Here is a 20,114-nt window from a genome sequence, read left to right as displayed (position 1 = left end):
TACTGTACCTTCCCTTTCTCCGGTTATCTTATCGCAAAAAATAAAAATCTTTTCCCTCCTCGCCGAAGCGTATTATCTCGTCGTCGGAAAAACAATAATAGTAATCACTGCATTGAAACCAACGAAGCTTTAGCATTAAAATATTTATTACTTGTTTTTTTCCATCTTAATAACATATCGCCTAATTTCGATAAGTAAATTCTATATCATAATTATCAATAATATAGATAATCAATATTGAACTTAAACATATCCAGTTCTGAGCAAGTAATAATAATAATGATAATAAAATTAATAATGATAGATTTATGTTACAGTTCAAATAACCAACTTCAGCTTTCGTTTTCTGTGCTTGCTTCACAAACAGTCTATTCCCAACAACAAACTCAATATTCATACATCGAATCGTACTTTCAACATTTTTTTCGTCGTTAATTACATTTTTTTTCGTAAACTCAATGATGAATTATATTTTATATTCCAAAATTAAAGAATACGCGGCAAGCAATTTCGAGGATAAGAAGAAAAATATATTTATAAAATTTTGAAAATACTCTCGTCCCACAATAATGTATCGCTGTACAATGGTGTCTCGTCGAAAATCGCGATGGGAGTAACGCGTGATTATCACGCGGACAGCGATTCGCGATATCGAGGAAAATTACTATACTATTGATCGTATAGTACAGTAAAAAGAAAATTGTAAATTCAACTATTTGAAAATGAAATTCAACAACACAGTTGAAATTGCAATTTTCCAAGTTTTTTTTTCTTTTTTTTCCAGCGACTGTCCATCACTAGTGACCGATTTATTGAATTTTACTTTTCTAATATTAAATAATCAACAGCTGACCCATGATATTATAAATATACAAAACAATGAAACGTTATCTATCAAAAAAGAGTTGCGAAGCGGTAGTTACAAGTTGACAATAATGGGAATTAATGTACAAATGGGAGAAAGAAGAATGATGCATTAACGTTTTCTAAGCTCACAATATCATAATTAGGACGAAGGGAAAGAGAAGAAAATTGGTGAAAGTTAGAAGAAAAAGCTTCCCGATCGTCATGGGTAACGATCTTTTTTCTGGTTATTTGCTCAAATTAACTAGTGCAATAAACTATTTAATTTCATTTGTTTGTTAAACACAAAAAAGAAAGATTTAACATTGGAAAAAATTCATGTCATATCACCGATACTTTGGAAAGGTGTACGAAGTTTGTATGATTGGAATGAAAATAAGAAAAATCTCATGATTTAATGGCGCAAACAACACAGTGTTGCGCAGAAAGAATGAAAAATAAAATCCATTCCCACTGAGCAACCTCATTGAGTTGAAAAATAAAACATTTATGGCATTGAAGTGTCGAACGAAACAAAACTTTTTATCGAATTGTTCCAAATCTTTCAACATTTTTCGTATATTTCTCTTATTATTTTCTGGAAATGACTAAACAACAGCTCGATGACGTTCTTCAATGCCAAAAAGTTTATGTGACTGGAAACAAAAAATGATAATTTTGTTGTATTTTAACAAAATAAACTTCAACGTCATAAGAAGTGGGGGCTCGATGGTTTTTTTTAGTAGTGTTAAACGTCTCCGGTGCAAGAGAGAATCGGAAAATAAAGTAGAATCATTTTCGAATCGAAAGCGACTTATAGGGAAAACGATTTTTCTTCACTCTTCATAACTTCTTATCGTAGTATATATGAATAAATGTATATATTGGGATATGACATTTCAGGGCAGGATCTTTTTTACAGTTACGTCTAAAAATTCTTTCGTTTGCATCGAAAAACGAAATTGTGCGAAAGGAGGATCTAGAGGAAGAATATTACAAAGTTGCGCAACGTCATTATAGTTTACCATACTCCGGTATATACTAATCTGGGAGCGATTCACTTAAACATAAGTGTAGTCGTCTTGAGTACTGCGACTCTAGATTAAAGTCAATTTTACAGAATAATTTGTATTCGAATAACAACTTTATGAAAATGGGTACTCCAAGAAAGAGTTCCTTAAATCAAATCTGTAGTTACTCCAGACAGAGCTAAAGATCAAAATCGATCACAAAATGAACTTTGAACATCTACAGATTCAATTGGAGGGATTTTTTTTTTAAATTCCCTCCAAGTCACCATTCAAAAGTTTCGAACATATTCACAATAGCCTAACAAAAAAGACTTCTGAATATTTTTGGACAGGCCTCTTTTTTCGCACAATCTGCTTCCGACACGAATAGAGAACGTTTAGGGCGAAATCGTAAAAGGAAAAATGTTGCTCTGAAATGACACATCCCAGTATATGTACAAGTTGCTCTCATATCCTTCTTTTTTTATTGTATAGCAATAGTAAATGTAAGAATGAATTATTTGACATGGAAGAAGTGAAAAGAAAAGAGGAAGAACTTCTTTTTGCTACTCAAAACGAGATTCTCTATGCCGTTGTGGAAATATTTTCTTCTCATCGTACGATGAAAATTAATCAAAAAAATTACAAGTATTATATTTGGTGTTGTTATTTGTTTGTTTGTTTTCTTTTTCTTTTTTTTTTAATACGATCTCTAGTGCGATTCATTTGTATATTTATTAAAATATATGTATGTATATTTTCAGGGAAAAAATTCCTGTATCGTATCGGCGAGTAGCTTTGCCAACTTGTTTGCGTCAATTTCTCGCTTCGTTTTCTCGTACAGTATAATTAGACGTGATTTCGTTAACTTTTTTCTTTTCTATCTGGACGTTATCATTATTTCGTGTATTAATTATTTCTGTCTGGGAGACGAAAATTGCAAGACTTGTGCTACTTCGTTCGGCTTTCGTTGCGCAATCGTTTCTTTCTAAAATTCGTATTGTTAACATTTTTTTCTGTACTTCTGTACATGTTGAACGTTTAAAACAGTCAAAAATCTTTCGTTTTTTTTCGAATAATATTCTCGGCTGCAGTTTCGTTATTCACAAAATATATCGGCATTTTCTCATCTCATTTGTTCCATTCTAATTTATTTCCCTTTACGATAACACGTTCCGTGTTGTGTTGAAGTTGATCAAATAATTGGCAAATTGAATTTCATTTTCTTTCGGAATCGTGTATGTTTGAGAAGAAAATTCGTATCGATATTCAATTCCAAGAGAATTGACATTTTTTTTTCATAATCCCTCTAAGGTATCATAAAACTCTAAGGTTTTTTACTTTATGGATGTATCATATACAAGGCATGTGAATAAATATAAACACACATACACATATATACATGTAATATTCATATACTCTCATGCTCATCGTTTTTCCATCAGCACTTCCGTTAATCTACAAATTTTCACTTAAAAAGTTCCACCTTCAATTTGAAAATGACAAAAAAAATTGTGATCGAATCTACGTTGAGGATTGTAGTGAAATGTGGCAAATTTTGAACAACTATTGTCACAGTCACTCTTCCAAGTTTCCATTTCACATGAAAAAACGTTTGTTTCAAAATGGAGGTAAAAAACGGAGTCGAATACGACGGAAATTAAATGTAAATACATGTATGAGTGTTTTATTCGGTGTTGTGAATGTATTTTCGTACAAAAAAACATTGAGAATTGTATAAGTCACTAGCGACATTTCTGAACATCGATCGGGCGGATTATAGTGAATTGTATCGATATTTAGTATAGTTCTCTTCCCGTATAAGCATCGTAAGAAACATTGCGATTTATGTACACACTACTTTCCTCTCTTTCCGTTCTTTCATTCGTTTAGTTCTAATTATATAGTTTGAGTTTTTTTTATTACCTCCCTCATCTTTTGATGTTCACGAAAAAAAAAACGCCAAGTTTCATCATCGATGAATCGTTTTTTCTTTTTATCTAATCGCTGTGAAAGCGCCCCGTGCAGTCTTATTCGTAAATATCGATTAGCAGCAGTCGGCCAACGGTAAGATCGCTTTGCAAAGTCATTGATGTATACGTATATGTACGTACTGGTTAATGAAAGAAGTGGCTAAATTCATAATTTAATTCGCAAATTAGCCGCTTCTTGAACCAAGCCATACAACGACTTTGACACTTTTTTTACTGAGCCAAAGACATATGTATATCGTAATAGTTGTCTATGAGTTAAAAGCGACGATTTACGCTTGTATGCAAATGTCAGCGAAGACTCCGTTGAAAAGTCTGTCTTCCCATCAATTCTTTTGCTGCTTCATCCGATGCATGTATGTGTGTGTGTGTGTGTGTGTGTGTGTGTGTGTGTGTGTGTGGAAGAAAGAGAGGGAGAGCGAGAGCTCTCGGAATGGACATTTTTCAGCCCTCGCTCACTGACGACAGAGAACTTCGGGTCGAACCAGCTGTGTGATGAGTCAAATCCGGAAGATCCGGTGGCAAGCAAAGCGGTATAGCACTCGGTCCGTAAATTGCTTCTTGCTCATCCAGTTGCATCGCAAATTGTTCTTCAAGCCTCTGCAATAAAACATCAATTCGAAAATTTATTTTTTTGTCGTTTTCTGGATATTTAATCATAAAAATTTCAGCAATCACAATGCTTGTTCTGTCGGTTTCACGGAGCAATGCTGAACCGTGTTCAAGTTCTCGTATTATGCGAGTTCTACGATGCAGTTACTCAGAAATTCATGGTATCTCTGCTCAATAAATACTGTTACTGATTTTTTTTTTCGTGATTGACTAACCTTCTGCAACTTAATCACACGTTCCTTCCAATCAATGCTGGATTCTGGTTTTAGATTGGCTCACTTTCATAAGGAATGTTTGACTGGGATTCATTGTTATCACTTTATTTGATTTTTTTTTTTTTTTTTTTTTTTCGTGACTGACAAAAGCATACCCAGGTGTATAATGATGAGCATTTGTGCAATTCCAATAAACTTTACTAAGTATCTAAAACACTGATCTAACTGCACCCAACATTGATATCGAGCTATCTTTTAAATTTTCATAGAATTTTGATGGAAAAAGAACACACGTACACACAGACCATGAAGATGGACAAAACGAAAGAAAGAGAGGAAGAAACACAAAGACATAAGCGATAAAGAATGTTATGAATTTTCGGAATGGACAATGATTTTTGTTCGTCAGAAAAAATCAATAATCCGAGATCTTTTCCAACGACATTGTTGCTTTCTAATCGATCTATAATCGATTCATCTATTACTATTACAATCGTTATTCGCAATTTGTATTGTCAAATTACAAACAACAAGCGTAGTTTGCTCTCCTTTTGTAATTTTTTTGTTGCGCAAAAAAATCCAAATACTTTTGTGAAACGAACGAGATAACGATGAGTATGGACGTTACAATGCACATAGGAAGGTTTTGCCACGGACGTATTCAATGAAAGACACACACAAAAATGAGTACAAGGGGCCATACAAAAATGAGACTTTATCTGCGCGGATTGGGCGGGATGTCGTGGGATCTTGGGAGAGTACCGTTAATAGAACCAGTATCCGAGCCACTGCCGCGCAATGTAACCCTCGGTATACTGAAAGGTGTAGGTGAATTTGGCATGGAACGTGACATGTGAGGTGATTTTTTCCACGCCGAAGCTGCGGACATTGCGGATAAGGTAAAAGCCGCAAACGATAGGGAGGATAATCGGGAGGGCAAATAATCTCGATAACGGGCCTCCAACGCTTCCATTTGACTCGCCAGTTCAGCTTCTAATTTCTATAAAACAAAAGACAAAATATCGAGAAAAAAAGATTTTTCGTTAAAAAAGTATTTCACGATGTTTTTGTCGTTTCTAATGTTAAGAACTGGCTGACTGAAAAATTAACAGAAAAATGAGGGACCAGCGCGAGTAGCTTAATTGAAACGAGAGAAAATTGTGCCAAATTTTACTACGCGAAAGTCGGATCGTTCGATTTTTATATCTCGAAAAATTTTTTAACGTACGGTGCAGTAAAAAAACTCACCCTGAATTTTTTATTTTGCACAGCAAGTAAAACGTCACTTTACAGGAGGCACGATATCAATTTTTCTCAAAGCAAACATTTAAAGTTGTACTCAAGGAAAAAAAACGTGGAAATGAAATGTTTTCAGCAATCAGATTTGACAATTTTGACCTCGGTAGTGCATATTACTAAAGAAATTGTTAAATTCAGCAAAACTTTTTTTCACACTTTTCATTTCTTTCTTTCGTATTCTTTCTTTCTCTTTCTCATACCGCGATTTCGCAACTAAAGATTTCTTCTCTGGCTCCATTTCCGTCTCTCATTCGTCGACAATTTTCCAAGAGACTTACCTGTTTGCGAGGCGTCAACTGTGCCTTCCATTCTTTAAGCTCTTTCGTATAAGCTTCCTCCTGCTCCTTGAGCTTCATAGTCTCGTACTCCATGAGCATTTTTCTCTTCTCATTCTGCAACTGTTCGAGCTCTTTGATCGTCGCGTCGCTCTGTGCTCTGACCTCTTCGAGTTGTCTGGCGTGTTTAAGTTCGAATCTCTGTTGCTCGGCACGATAACGTTTTTTCTCGTTTTCCTGAAACTTTTTGAGCTTATCCCGTTCGGCATCGGGATCGGTAGCTAAAGCTGAACTTATGGAAATCCGCATGGACTCGCGGAACATCATTTCACGAGCTTTCATCTCGTTGCGTATGCGTTTTGGTAGATTGCGACGTTCGACCGTTTGTCTCTTGATCAATTCTTCTTCCTTGCGTTGGTTCATTCGTTTCATCTGTTCCAATTCTTTCTCATGGCGTATGAGCATTTGATGACGTTGCAAGAAGAAAATATCTTTGAGTTGTCTCTTCAACAATTGTTGCCTCTCATGAATTTGACGGTCCTCTAATTCCCAAATAGCGGATTCGCGAGCTCTCATCAACTGTTGTTTCTGTTGTAAAAACTGGCGTTCCATAAGGGCGATTTTTTCACGATGACTGTCTGACAATCGTCTGAGCGAAGTCTCGTGACTTTCGTTCAATTTCTCGAGAAACAGTTTTTCTCTCTCTTCGTGTTCCGCTTCTAATTTCTCTTTGCGCATTTTAAAAGCGCTCTTTCTTCGTTCTTTAGGCATAAGGTCGACCTCTTGTTTGAGCAAGCGTAATTCTTGTTTGAGGCCATCCCGAAATTGTTTCAAATCACGTTCCTGCTCGCCACGAATTTTTTTCGAAGCCAAACGCAAATCGGCCTCTTGCTGAGCTTCTGCACGTTCGATTTGCTGTCTCTGTTGCCGTGCCAATGTATCGAGATCAGCCTCGGCACCGCGCTCTAATAATTGTCTCTCTTGCTCGAAACGTCTTTCCTGTTGATCCTTGTTGAAATGTGACTTTTGCGATAAATCCTGAAATTGCTTCTGTTCCATCTTCTGTAACATTTTGAGCTCCCGCAGTTCCTGCTTGCGGAATATTTGATCATCGTAAGTGCGCCCATTCTCGTCATCACCATAGATTACTTTGGAAGTGGTTGTTGTCACAACGACACCGTCGATCTCAAACTTTCGGGTACGTTTTCGAGTCTTTTTCTTCAAATTCATCATTTGTATATCCTCCTTGCTCCTCGGTGGTCTCGGTTGTTCGCGGTTGTAATCGGGTTTACGACGAAGAACAACTTCGTCTTCGTGTTCCGGGAATTGACGAATTGAATCACGTCCAGCGTGATTTTCTTTATTCGAGCCGCGGCTATCTTGGCTCGTGGTAGTCGATATGGATTCAGCATCAGATCGATCGTTACTCTTGTTAGGTGTGTGCGAACGCGTCGAGCCTGAATCGCTCTGTGACCTTGAAGCTTCGTAAAAATCAGGTGACGCGCGTTTTTCCTTTGAATCGTGTTTTTCACGAACTTTCCCACTCGACGATCGCGCCATTTCGTGATTACGGCCAGTCTGTTCCGTTTTTAATTGCCCATTCATTTTTCTTGATTTTCCATCTTGGACCTCATCGACATCGGTTGATTCAACAGTCGTGCCAGCGACTGTCATCGCCGTTCTTGTGAAATCGTCGACATTTTCCCGATTCGCCAGCATATGATCGTTCGTACACTTGTCACTGTTGGACGAAATAGTTCGAGCGACGTTGCGCTTGCTCGATGCATTTATTGAAGAATCCTTCACCCGTTCTCCCTCGTCACCCACCGTCACCACCGATACGTGACTCGTGTCCCGTTCATTCGTTAATTCTTCGTTCAATTCATCGTTTACGATCGAACTCACTATCACAACCTCTGATTCATCCAATTTTTTGCCTATGCGCTTTGGTGCTTCCGTTATTACGATCGGCTGCTCGTGAGGTGTATACTCAAGGCTGTCCAGCGACGTGAAACCGTCGTCGTCGGTCGAAGACTCGTTTACTTGCGTCTTGTTCGTCTCGTTTGCGACTATAACCACTTCCGAAATTGGTGATTGACGACGCAGCGGCGGCGGTGTCGAAGTCGCGTCTATCAGTACCGGCGGGTGAGTCGTTACTACTGTTACCTGGCTCACGTTACTCGCTAAACTGTTAGATGGATCAGGAGAATCCGCTGTTATTCGCACGGTCGTTGATGTATTTGAACGAGGATCCTGTTCAGATTGTGATTTTCCTAGACAACAAAAAAAAACAAACAAAAAAATGAAGAAAGCATTCTATGCAAGTATTGGAAAAAACATTACATTCTTTGATGCATATTTTTTTCACAAAATAAATCTCACCCGTAATAACGACAACATTATCGCCACTTTCCGTTCTTGAGAGGCTCTTGCTTCTAATCGGCGTCGATGTAATGACAGAAACATTGACACCCGAACCCCTTCTTTCTCGATTCGAACTGCGATCGACCGTGTCCTCGTGAATTCGATTTTTTCTATCGCCGTCAAATTGTTGGTCAAAGTTCTCAAGGGAATCGTTTCTCGACGATCCAGCGCTACGACTTTTGGCCGGTCGTTCAGTCTTGTTTGTTCCGAATTCGCCACCCGTCTTAATATTCTCACTCGAGAAAGCACGAGCGTTGTTCTTCTCCGAGAACAACGAAGTTTCGCTGCTCGACTGTGTGCTACGTTTCAATGTTTCTATTGAAGCGTCGGACATGCGTTTCACCGCTTCCATAGAAATACGCTTCTCCAAGACTGCGTTTAGCTTGCTCTCTACTGATTTTCTCTTTTCTTCGAGACTTTGACGACTTTCTTGGAGCGATATCTGCTTCTCGTAACGTGGTCGTTCCTCGATAACTTTACTCTCGCTTCTGCGGATAAAAATGACGTGAGGCTCGCAACTATTATATCACTTCAAAGGAAAAATTACAATAAACGTCTTCAATATTTGTCGAGGAAATTTTGTAACCTTTGACACACATGAAATAAGATTTTTCAGAGTTACTCACCCCCGTTTTTCGTCCAGAGAGCTCTGCTTACTGAAAACGGGTTTTTTCCAAACATCCGAAGACTCCGGTTGAACTGGTGCTGATTTCCGTTTTTCCTCTAAACTTTCTTGATCTTTTTCGACCGTTGTTCTCTTATTTTCCACAGATTTTGCTCTCATATCAACGTCTTTTTTGTTCTCCGTCAAGCCTTTCTTCTTCTCGATTTCCGGGCTACCTTCCGATGCCTTTTTATCGTCGACTCGTCCCTTTTGTTCTTCACCATTAAGACTCTGTCGTACGTGATCAGCCTGGTTTTCCGCTGTCATCTTCTCGTTTCGCTTGTCGTTAATCGTAGACGATTTTTCCGATAACTCCGTGCCACTCGAGGCCTCAGTCACTTTCGGCACATTCTCCTTATCTTCACTTTTGCTGTTTTGCCGAACTGCCGGAGGAGGTGGCGCTGGACCTTTTTCACGCGATGATTTTTTCTCACTCACATCAACCGGAACAGGGGGCTTTGGAGCCTGAAAACCATTGGCATTATTACTTTGTATTCTTTTGGGTTCTGCATTTTCATTTTGAACGGGTCAATATCAAACTTATATAGAGATAATCACCTAACGGGACACGTACGGAAAATTATACAAAAAGTAAATTTAAATACCGGATCGAATATCAGAATGCCATCAACTCACCGGCTTTTTCTCAACGGACGTTGGGATGCTCTCTTTCGAATCAGCTTTCCGAAGTTTTTTGCTCTTCTCCTCTTTCTCACCATCCCGATTGATCTCGCGTTTGTGACTATCTTCCTTCTTTGCTTGCTCGGCTGCCGCAACAACACCTTCCTTCTCTGTGACTGAAATGAATAAAAGAAAAATGACATCTCTTAATAGGTAATTTTCCAAAATCCAACAAAAATTCGTTACACCTTCCGATAATACGACTCGATATGAATGAAAAGAATAAAAATACAATTTCATTCTTATCGCAAATTTTATCCAAAAAATATGAGAAATTTAATATGCGAGAGCAATATGTGATTCTGACCTTTAACATCAGTGTCGCTGCGCATAGATGTAGAGTCATCTGCGAGTTGGTCCAGCTCCAGAGGAAGCTGTGATGTGCGCTGCTCCTGGAATTCACCAGTTTGTATTAGCAAGAATAAAAAAAAAAACTGTACCGCAATTTCTTCATCAAATTCGAGAACCATCGAATGTGACCGAAGAAAAAAAAATTATAAGTATACTGAACTGAATTCGAATAACGAAGGCAACAGAGAATATCAAATTTACTAAACTAACTACAAGGAAACAGTTCACATTCAAGTCAATCGAATATGAAAACTTGTCATCAAGAAACTTTACATCTTTGGAGAATGAAAGTATCATTGTGTGTTAAATCTTCTTTTAAAAAATGAGTGACACTATCCTACGAATCGACCTCATCAATTGACTTTAAACTTAGAGCTCCCTCCATTTAATTTGTTTCATATGAAAAAAGTTTCGTTGCATTAAAAAAAAACGAAGCACATTTCAATTAATTTATTATGCACCGAAGAATAAAGGAAATAAAAATAAAAAAATACACAACGAACGTAGATCGTCGACCGCGGGAGATTTGGCAAAAAGCTACTGACCTGACAGTCGCACGTATGTTGGGGCTGGCGAGGCCCAGGAGAGCCGCATGCACAGCCAAATTATCGAAATTACAACAGCACATTCATTAAGAGCATTACAACAATTTCATTACGGATTTATAAACAAAATGGAGGGGGAAATTCAAATATTAATGACTGAACTACAACGAGCGCTTTGGTTGGATTTCTCCTCAGGACCGAGACTTTTTTTTACAAATTCGTTATTTTCGTGTTTTTTTTTTTCAGGTGATGCATGACAATTCAAGTTTTATTGGACATTGATGGACTAGGAATGGAAAAAAAAAAAAAACACGGGAGCAGCTTACCAATCCGCTGATACTGTTCTCTGTGTTTTTTCGCCTTTTTGGCCTTCTATTTGTAGTGCAAGCGTGTAACAATGGATGTATAATATGTTAAATCGACGTATCGAGCCGGAAACTACTCTATGTCGTTTTGTTTAAACATTACTGTTTTCTTATTCAACAACTTTATTGTTATTTCGTCTATTGCTTTCCCTAGCGTGCTAAATATCCAGTCGTATTTAAAATTAGCCAGATACGTTGATGAACGAGGGAAAAGGTACATTTATGCCTGTTACCTAAAGTGCTTTGCTTTCAGACGGACGATCAATGACGATTTCCAGCTTTTTCAGTAACATCGTCAGAAATCTTATTTTACTGAACGTGCGAGGATTGGAAACAACCGCAATCACATATCTTGCAGAGTTAATTTCAGGGGTTTTGCTTTTGATCATTTTTTTCTTCAACATTCCGAAACAGAATAACGAGGGAACAATCCTCGAGGCTAATCTATGCTCGACATTTAAAGGTCATCTTCATTGAATTTCGTCGATTAATCGACGTCGAAATATTTTCTAAAATAGAAATAAATTGATAAACGATCAATGGGAACTTGAAGACTCACCTCAGCCTCCTCGTCAACGAGCTCTTCCTCAACAACGTCGGCCTTATACTCCAACAACAAATCTCTTATGGGCTTTGAATCCAATGTTCGATTAATGAAGGAATGTTTTAACAACTCGTCAGCCGTTGGTCGCAACGATGGATCCTTTATCAAAGCTTTTGCTATGAAATCATTGAAGTCTTTACTCCATTTGCCCGGTTGATCGAGCTTCGGCGGATCACTTTTTTGTATTTTTAAAAGCACTCTCATAGGCGACATTTCGTGATTCGGCGGTTCCATTTGAGCTAATTCTATTAAAGTTATTCCCAGAGACCAAATATCGACCTAAAGAGAAAGAAATACATGTGAATAGAACACCTTTTTCACTAATGTTTACACATTTTGTACATTTTTTGAATGAATTCTCACTAGATTTTAAACTGGATCTTATAAATATCTTGAAGGACGCTCTATAAATATCTAGGACGCTGCATCACTTTTTTCAACGACACAAGATCTAAAGTGCCAACGGTGAAACTGCTTGAGTGCTTTCGCGTGGCGTACAATAATTGAAGAAAAATGAAATTCTGAAGTTCAGCCTTAATTACTTTGAATTCAAAATGCAACAATATTTTTGGGTATTATTGGATCTATAAACGAATTCGATCAGTTTTTCGTATTGTATTTAACAGAAAAGGGCACGAAGTTAATATGTAAACCTAATAACTCTTGCAATGGTAACAAAAACTACCAACTCACTTTAAAATCGTACGGATTGTCCCTGAATGTTTCGCACAATACTACTTCCGGTGCCATCCAGTAAGGTGTGCCAATAAATGTGTCATGCTTCTGCAAGGTGTGCTTATTTTTTGCGGAAACACCAAAGTCAGCTGAAATAATAACATCTCACATTAATGAAGAGAAAAAAGGAAAATAGAATCACGTAATGATAAAATCGCTCATTGTTCGTTATCACTTCTCACAGACCAAGTTTTTCTCTGATACTTTACCTAATTTTACACCACCGGACATCGTGAGTAATACATTTCCAGCTTTAAGATCCCTGTGTATGACTCGAGATTTGTGCAAAAATGCAAGACCTTTCGTCATTTGCTGACAAACGTACGATATCTGAGGTTCGGTAAGAGCCTTCTCGAGCTCAACCATTATCGAATCGACAGCACCACCGTCGCAGTATTCGATCAGCATCTGCGTAAGATTAACAAAAATATTTCATTACAAACCAAATCGATTCAACATTCGAAAGATTTAACCATTTCTTTCATTCGCAATTCGTTTCTTCATCGAAAAAAAAATGACTGATCACTACTCGTCGGGTTCTTTCACATCAATTTTTATAAAGGTGTCATACTGGTAATTGAAACGTTCATTATAATCAATTATACTGAACAGTTTGTGAATGAAAAATTTGACGTAACCGTAAAAAATTCTTTGGTGTATTGGAATTTTTGAAAATGAAAGTGTGATTTTCGACAGCTAAATAATTCGAATTCTAATATTTTCGACTGTTCTATAATTGTGTCAATGAGTGTAAAATCGTTTACAACACGATTGTTTTGGCAAGCGTTCAAACCTTTTGGGCTTCGCCCACGTTAAAATACTTAAAAATATGTCTATTTTTTCTTCTTCCATACCCATAGTTTTCCATCCTTGAAGTACGCCTCATGAAGTTCAACGACATTGGGATGCTTGAATTCTGAGAGAATATCAATCTCTATCATGAAATCGCTCAGATCATCTTCTCCCTCCAGTGCGCACATTTTCGCAGCAGCCAACTGATTCGTCTGCTTGTGCTGAGCCTATAATTTACAGTCAAATTTACAAAATAATAAAACTCAAATCTTCTGAAAATGGGGAATCTATTTGCAGCAATTCTGCAGTTTCCAGTAAACGAGAAAACCTCGAAAATATTGACATTTTTGATAAACAAAACCAAAGTTTTTTAATTCTTTAAAATTGCTGATTAACAAAGTTATACCAAAATTTCATGATTTGTTGAATCGTTAACTTATCGTTATGCCATTATAATTTTTACAGCAAATCATTAAACACAATGAGAATCTTGTGGTTGAGAGTCGGACAAATGACATAAACCGCCCCCGATAGATTTTTTCATTGGATTAAGAAGCCCTGAGGGTACTTTGAGCATTGGAACGCAGTATGGAGAATACGAGAGAACCGGCGAGGTATCGATTGCATTTTGTTTCAATCATGTAATACGACTACGACTGAAGCGTGAATTGAATACAATAAAGTTCGTGCTCTGGTTCGATTTTTCTGCAGACTTTGTTTAAGATTGTTTTTCGTTGTTGAATTATTTTGACCTTGTAAACTTTTCCAAAAGCACCATCGCCAAGCTCGCCGATCATTTCCCAAAATTCTTGTGGATCACAGTCGATTTTGATGTTATTGTAGAGTTTTTTCTTCTTGGCGTCGTTGCCACCGAAGTGGAACGCTTTCTTGAGATTCGAAAGAAACGACATCGTTGAGAAAAACAATATGAATGTACTCAAGGAAAAAATATAAACGTGAACTGGCTTTTTTTCGTGTATCTCTTTGCTCCTCTTTCTTTTCACATAATCCCTGATAGGAGAAAAATATCCTCAGTTCGGATTGTTCGTGAGCATCTGTGTGATAATTTCACATTTAGAAGGGAATAAAGAAAAGTTCCATCAACATTAAATCAATCGATTAAGATCCCCGTTGGTCCCCAGGGGATCGCGTTGTTTCTTTCCCGCATCTTGAAGAAAAGAATTTTTATTCGTCTTATCAATCGTCAAGTCCGTTGCGACTGGTGTGAATCGTCGTGAATGATTCAAGGCCCATTTCTTCGTGAGGTCCAAACTAAAACCACAAGAACACAATATCGCTGTTAGTTTCATATTTTTTATTTTTTTCCAAATAAACACTAAAACTATTTTATTCGACTGAGCAGTATTTTTTGTTTATCATCTAAATCGATATTCATGAGTTTGAGAACGTTCGTCGATTACAGGAAACATGGTGGCTCCATCGTTTTTATCGTTTTTTTTTGTTTTTTATTACTGTGTAGAAAAAACGAAAATTCGCCTCGTCCGATGTCTGGCAAATGGATCGACACGAATGATAAACCGTTTGATATAATTTCCGAGTAACCGTATCTTTAAATTCCAAGATTATTCGCCTCATCAACGGGTAATAATAGTATGACGTAATATGTCTGATTTTACTGATAGCAACCACGACTTTCTATTTCCAGAGGATGCCTCTTTTCTCTTCTGCTATCACGAGCAAAAAGAAAAACCAATAAACGATCCCCTGCTCAATTTACTATTACAACGAATCGAAGGATCGTGTGGGTCTAATATTCCGTCGTTTAAAATGAATATCGAGATGGAAAGTGAGAAAAAAAATTGAATTCGCGTCATAAAAGCATAAGAAATTCGATCTTAGCTTGCCACTTATTTCATAGGAAAATAAAAAATGAGCGAAATTTTGAATATTTTTTTCCGCATGAAAAAAATTGACGAGAAGCTCGTGGTGTCGAAACACTTTTGATCAGGTGATTCGATTAACGAATGAACAATGATTTCCTTATGATTCATCAGCACGGAGCTTGTGTGACACACTCCAAGAAAGCATGCAACAACCTTCCTATGAAAAAAGTTGCCCCGCTCAAATTGAGAACAAATCTATCGAACGAATAACAGACAATAGTGGGACAAAAAAATGCGCGTGAGATAAGAGAAGATTGCGAGGGAGGAGAAATAAATCAGCTATTTTGATGCCTGAAATGATTACAGCAGCATTATCGTACAGAGATAAGTCGATGTGTCTCATAGTTTTATGACTACCAAGCATTGATCGAACATTAATAATCCGCGTGGAATTTTATAAACAGAATCGAAAACGGCTCATTAAAAAACAGTTTCACTGGAGAGAAGGAATCACGACGCTGAAGTTTGCAACGTTGGAGTCCAACGAAGTGAAGGAAAAAAATATTTTTGATTCACGAATTTTTTATTTTACTAAGTATCGGTGCAGGTTGAAAAACTACCAATTGCATATTCGGCAGGGAACGAAATTGCAGAATTACTGGAATTATTGGAGGGTCTTTTAGATCATTTCGTTGGACTCCAACGTTGCAAACTTCAACGTCATAAGGAATCGGTCGTTGGGCCGAAATATTTCGTCAATATTCGTGTATCGAAATGTTGAAGATAAAAAACTGCTGAAGTTTGGTTTCCTACAACGAACCGCGGGGATGACGTTGAAGTTTGCAACGTTGGAGTCCAACGAAATGATCGAAAAAAAGCCTCCAATAATTTCAGTAATTCTCCAATTTCGTTCTCTGACGAATTTTCAATTCGTAGTTTTTCAAGGTGCACCGATACTTCGTGAAATGAAAAATTGGTCAATTGAAAATTTTTTTTTTTTGTTCATCTCGTTGAACTCCAACGTTGCAAAGTTCAGCGTCGTCCGCGGGGTCGCAATCGAAAAGAAGACTGATCGAGCACGGCTCAAAATTAGATGCAGAATCGAAGAATCAACTGGGCTCCTCTATTCTGTCAAAATATTGGCGAATTTTCTTCGTTTCATTTGAGCCGACTCAAGGTAAACGAGAATTTAGTCGAGTCTCGATGAGATGCGAAGAACATGAAAATTATGTAACGCGCACGAATTACAATTTGCAGTCTCGCAGATTAAAACTACGTCAGGCTGACTTTTTTCATTTGATTGAGCAATGGCGCAGCTTGATCTGCTATTCTTCCTGTTCAATAGAAATCCCGAAGTGTGAAGAAAAAAAATTCTGCTTGTCGAATAACCGGCACTTCCACTTTTTTTTTTGGGATCGTTTGCAAAAATTTTGGAACGTGAAATCGCCTTAATTTGTTTGAAATCCTCCCTAACGTTTAGACGGGTTTAATAGGAGTCGAAAAGACACCTAATAAGTTATGAATCATCGGGATTAAAAAAAAGAAAACACGGGAAACACATTCCGTGGTCTGAGCTCATCTCCAAAAAAACTCAATCTCGAATGATAAAAATCGACGCAAAATCGATGAATTCTTGTACGGTGATATTAACTCACAGCACTCCTTAATTTCGAGTAAAATGTTTGCGATTTTATTTGGTTCACGAGTTAACCGATAGCGCCATTAAAATTCATGCTGTCAAGAGATGAAAAGTGTCAGTATTATTGGAAAGTTCGTAAAATCGAACGGAACATCGTAAAAGTCGAGAGATTCCTAGAACCGAGGAAAAAAAACCGGAATCGAGACAGTAAAAGTGGTTAAACGTGATGAAAGCGATCATGGCGTTTTTCAATCGTACGCTTTTGTGGAAAAACAAAATCGACAGGTGTATATACGAGTGGAAAAGAGACTCGGGGTGTGCGAGAGAGAAAAAGAGAAAGAGTGGGAAAGTGGAATCTCAGTTTGCTTAAACTCGTGTGGAACTACGTGGTTGACACAATTTTTTGACAAGCCCATACAGACGCAAAAGCTTGTACATATTGGCCCGTTCGTGAGCATCAATCGGACGCCATGGTTAACTTATGGCTCGTTTTTCACACACTTGTACCTCGTGATACGGAAATTTTTGCTAAAAACTTATGAAATCGTTGGTGAAATTCAATTCCTTGAAATTTCAAGCCGAGGATGCCAAAAACGAATAACTTGAGACTGAATTCGAGACTGGCGGAGTGCAGAGAAAAAGTAAACATCGCGAAACAAGATAAAAATTAGTGTCGCCAACACCTTTCCTTGCAATATGCATATATATAAACACATACGTGTGCGTCAATACGTGTATATAGATACACGCACATTCGTGAATACGTAACGAAAGGGAGTTGTCGAATCCACGAGAGTGCAAAAAACTCGGCAGTTGGCACGTAAACGTAGATTGAAATATTGTCGAAGCGAATATAAATGTTTAATGAATACTGAGGCAAGAAGTGTTATTTTGCACGCACCTCGATCTTGAAACCTCAAAAATCCTTATATGCCCCCTGAGGAAGAGGCTGTATGTAACACAGGTAACACCCGCGGATCGTCTTCCCAAAAACCCCACTTTGACACTGAATATTCCCAGAGTTATTTGTTCTCTTAGTCGTCTCGCGTCACAAACCGAAGTATACTAGGATAGAACGCAAGGTGGAAGGCGAAAAGAAGGAAAGAAATACCGAGAAATTCAACTTGAATTTCTCAACTTTCACGCAACTGTACAATACTATTGGTGAAAAAAAATGAAATGAAAAATAGAAGTACTCGAATATTCGAAAAAAAGAACTCGAGTATATAGTATTTTTTTTTATGATTCGACTCTCATCGCTTAGTCGCAACGATGCACTCGGCGGCTAGTTTTATCGGAGAATTTTTTTTTCTTCTTCTCATTCCTAAGTGTTTTTCGGAGAGCGCGAGCGCGCCACACACACGCACAACCAAGATCGTATATATTATGGATACATACAGACATATACGTATATAGGTCTATGCATATAGATAGGTTTTCACTCGAAACTCACGCACGAAAGAACACGACAAGTTTTAACGGAATTTTGAGAGTGCTCCAGTTTACAATTAAAAACAAATAGAGTATTCCCATGAATTGTGAATCGTTGAGAAAAGCCACGATTATTGCGAGCACGAAATTGAGATACCGCACTCTAAAAACAAACGATTTAACTAGATTTTTCAGAGTTGACGAGGACAGACATGTCTATCAAGGGGCAACAACTCTGTATGTTTCGATGAGCACGGCCATTTTCAGCAGATCGGCGCACGCACTCTCTTCGTCATTCAGGGGAGAAGGGAGAGGGCAAACAAAACCACTAGAGGGCGAATGTACATTTCAACAACATACACATGCACACCACGCCTGGGGAAGTGACGTAATCCGCAATCTTAGCACCAGAGGGCCACTTTTATCATCTGGGTATGGTCCATCAATTTCTCTCTAGGTTTTTTTCATTCTGATAAATAATAAAATTTTGCAGCGTGGGGTTTTGCACCCGTTTTTAAAATATTCTCATTTTTCTATTTTCGGGTCCTTCGCTTCATCATTGTTCAGTCACACATTTGAGTACCTGATAATACAGAATTTGTATAAAACTTTGGAGGAGTAATCTATATATTTTGCTATATATATAGTTGGTCAGCATCACATGCAGTCATGTATATATATGCATGCATAATGTTTGTACACATATACATTGGTTGTTGATACTACGGAGAAATTGTCATTACCACTTGAGTGAAAGGTCGAATAGCCTCAAAATAAAGAAAGGTAGGCAACTTGTGGACCGTTTGGTTTTTCACAAATAAGTGATTTTCTTCTCAATTTGCAATTGTACACATAATGCACAGCACTGCCGGTTTTTAGTCTGGTCGAAATTCAATACAAAAACAATTCAAATTTCGACAAAACATTACAGCTGAAACGCAAATTTTCGACTGCATCGTAAAAACGTTATTTATAGCAAGATCAATTTAACTAATCATATAACATCACAATTTGTACTTGCAACTCGGGAAGGTTTTCAAACCCCCAAATTCTAAAATCTGATAGTCAAATGTCACTTCTACTTTCATAAAAAAAAAAAATGAACATTCGTCAAAACAAGGCTGTTTTGAATGTTACATTGTTATAATGGAACAGCATTCCTTTTTTTTTAAATGGAAACTGCATGAATAATTTACAAATAAAAGCAAAATCACAAATAATTGGGTGATCCGAAACATATTTACCCCTCTTTTTTCTCTACTTATGTTTTAGATAAATTGTCAAGTCATTTATCAAATATCTCCTAAATCGTTTGATCTTTTATAGAAATTCATAAGTTTTATAATCCATTCATTCAGATCTTTATCGCACGAATAATCATATACCTCAAAATAACACAAACAAAAACTTAATAATATTTGAGAATCAGAAAGATATCTGTGTTATGTCGAAAAAGGGAAATCCATTTTTTATATAATTTTTAAAGAAATTCCTTTTTTTTTAAGTGTCTTTTATCTTTAACAAAGACCTTAAAAGTGCAAAAAATTGAAATCCAGACCTTCCAGACCTCAACCGAATATGCTAAATTCATGATAGAGAAACTGGCATAAGACGAGCATTACAAAAATATAATATCTTTGAATTTTTAGAAGTTCTTTATTTATAGGAGAGTCTGTATCGAAGCAAGATGAATTATTTGGAAATTTTTTTTATATTTCTAAAAATCTGAATATCAAACTTTGGATCACTTCTGATTAGTTTTTTATCTTTTAGTTTCTTCATTGTTACAATTAT

At 37.2% G+C, this 20,114-nt stretch overlaps 1 protein-coding gene across 8 annotated transcripts; it reads right to left on the bottom strand.

The window, feature by feature from the left end:
- Positions 1 to 128: 128 nt before the first annotated feature.
- Slik (Sterile20-like kinase) lies at positions 129 to 18,588 on the bottom strand. Of its 8 annotated transcripts, none has more exons than XR_006262378.1 (13): positions 18,343 to 18,588; positions 14,159 to 14,678; positions 13,469 to 13,633; positions 12,824 to 13,022; positions 12,573 to 12,703; positions 11,835 to 12,158; positions 10,322 to 10,406; positions 9,970 to 10,130; positions 9,296 to 9,798; positions 8,628 to 9,157; positions 6,249 to 8,518; positions 4,672 to 5,671; positions 4,303 to 4,444 (listed from the first exon to the last, which is right to left on the bottom strand). XR_006262378.1 is itself a non-coding variant. In XM_043431681.1 (12 exons), the coding sequence occupies exons 2-12, from the start codon at positions 14,315 to 14,317 to the stop codon at positions 4,289 to 4,291; spliced, it is 4,683 nt and encodes a 1,560-aa protein (XP_043287616.1). In that variant the 5' UTR covers positions 14,318 to 14,678; positions 17,791 to 17,929; the 3' UTR covers positions 129 to 4,288. The 8 variants fall into 8 exon arrangements, 1 of the variants encoding a protein (XP_043287616.1); XR_006262377.1 differs by lacking the exon at positions 18,343 to 18,588 and adding an exon at positions 17,791 to 17,929; XR_006262380.1 differs by lacking the exon at positions 18,343 to 18,588 and adding an exon at positions 17,791 to 17,929 and having other exon boundaries at positions 10,322 to 10,400.
- Between the last annotated feature and the right edge of the window lie 1,526 nt (positions 18,589 to 20,114).

Source organism: Venturia canescens, chromosome 1 (genome assembly GCF_019457755.1).
Source record: "Venturia canescens isolate UGA chromosome 1, ASM1945775v1, whole genome shotgun sequence".
In the NCBI taxonomy this organism is placed as follows: Eukaryota; Metazoa; Arthropoda; class Insecta; order Hymenoptera; family Ichneumonidae; genus Venturia; species Venturia canescens.
The sequence above is the reverse complement of the archived record's forward strand: the minus strand, read 5'-3'. Positions and strand labels throughout refer to the sequence as shown.

What these genes read in the sequence shown, in the direction of transcription:
- Slik (XM_043431681.1), bottom strand. Translation starts at nt 14,317, where the DNA reads ATGTCGTTTCTTTCGAATCTCAAGAAAGCGTTCCACTTCGGTGGCAAC. An exon ending in ACAATCCGTACGATTTTAAA is followed by an intron (nt 12,159 to 12,572) that starts GTGAGTTGGTAG and finishes CTTTCTCTTTAG; the next exon opens with GTCGATATTTGGTCTCTGGG. An exon ending in TCGTTGACGAGGAGGCTGAG is followed by an intron (nt 10,407 to 11,834) that starts GTGAGTCTTCAA and finishes GGTGAATTCCAG; the next exon opens with GAGCAGCGCACATCACAGCT.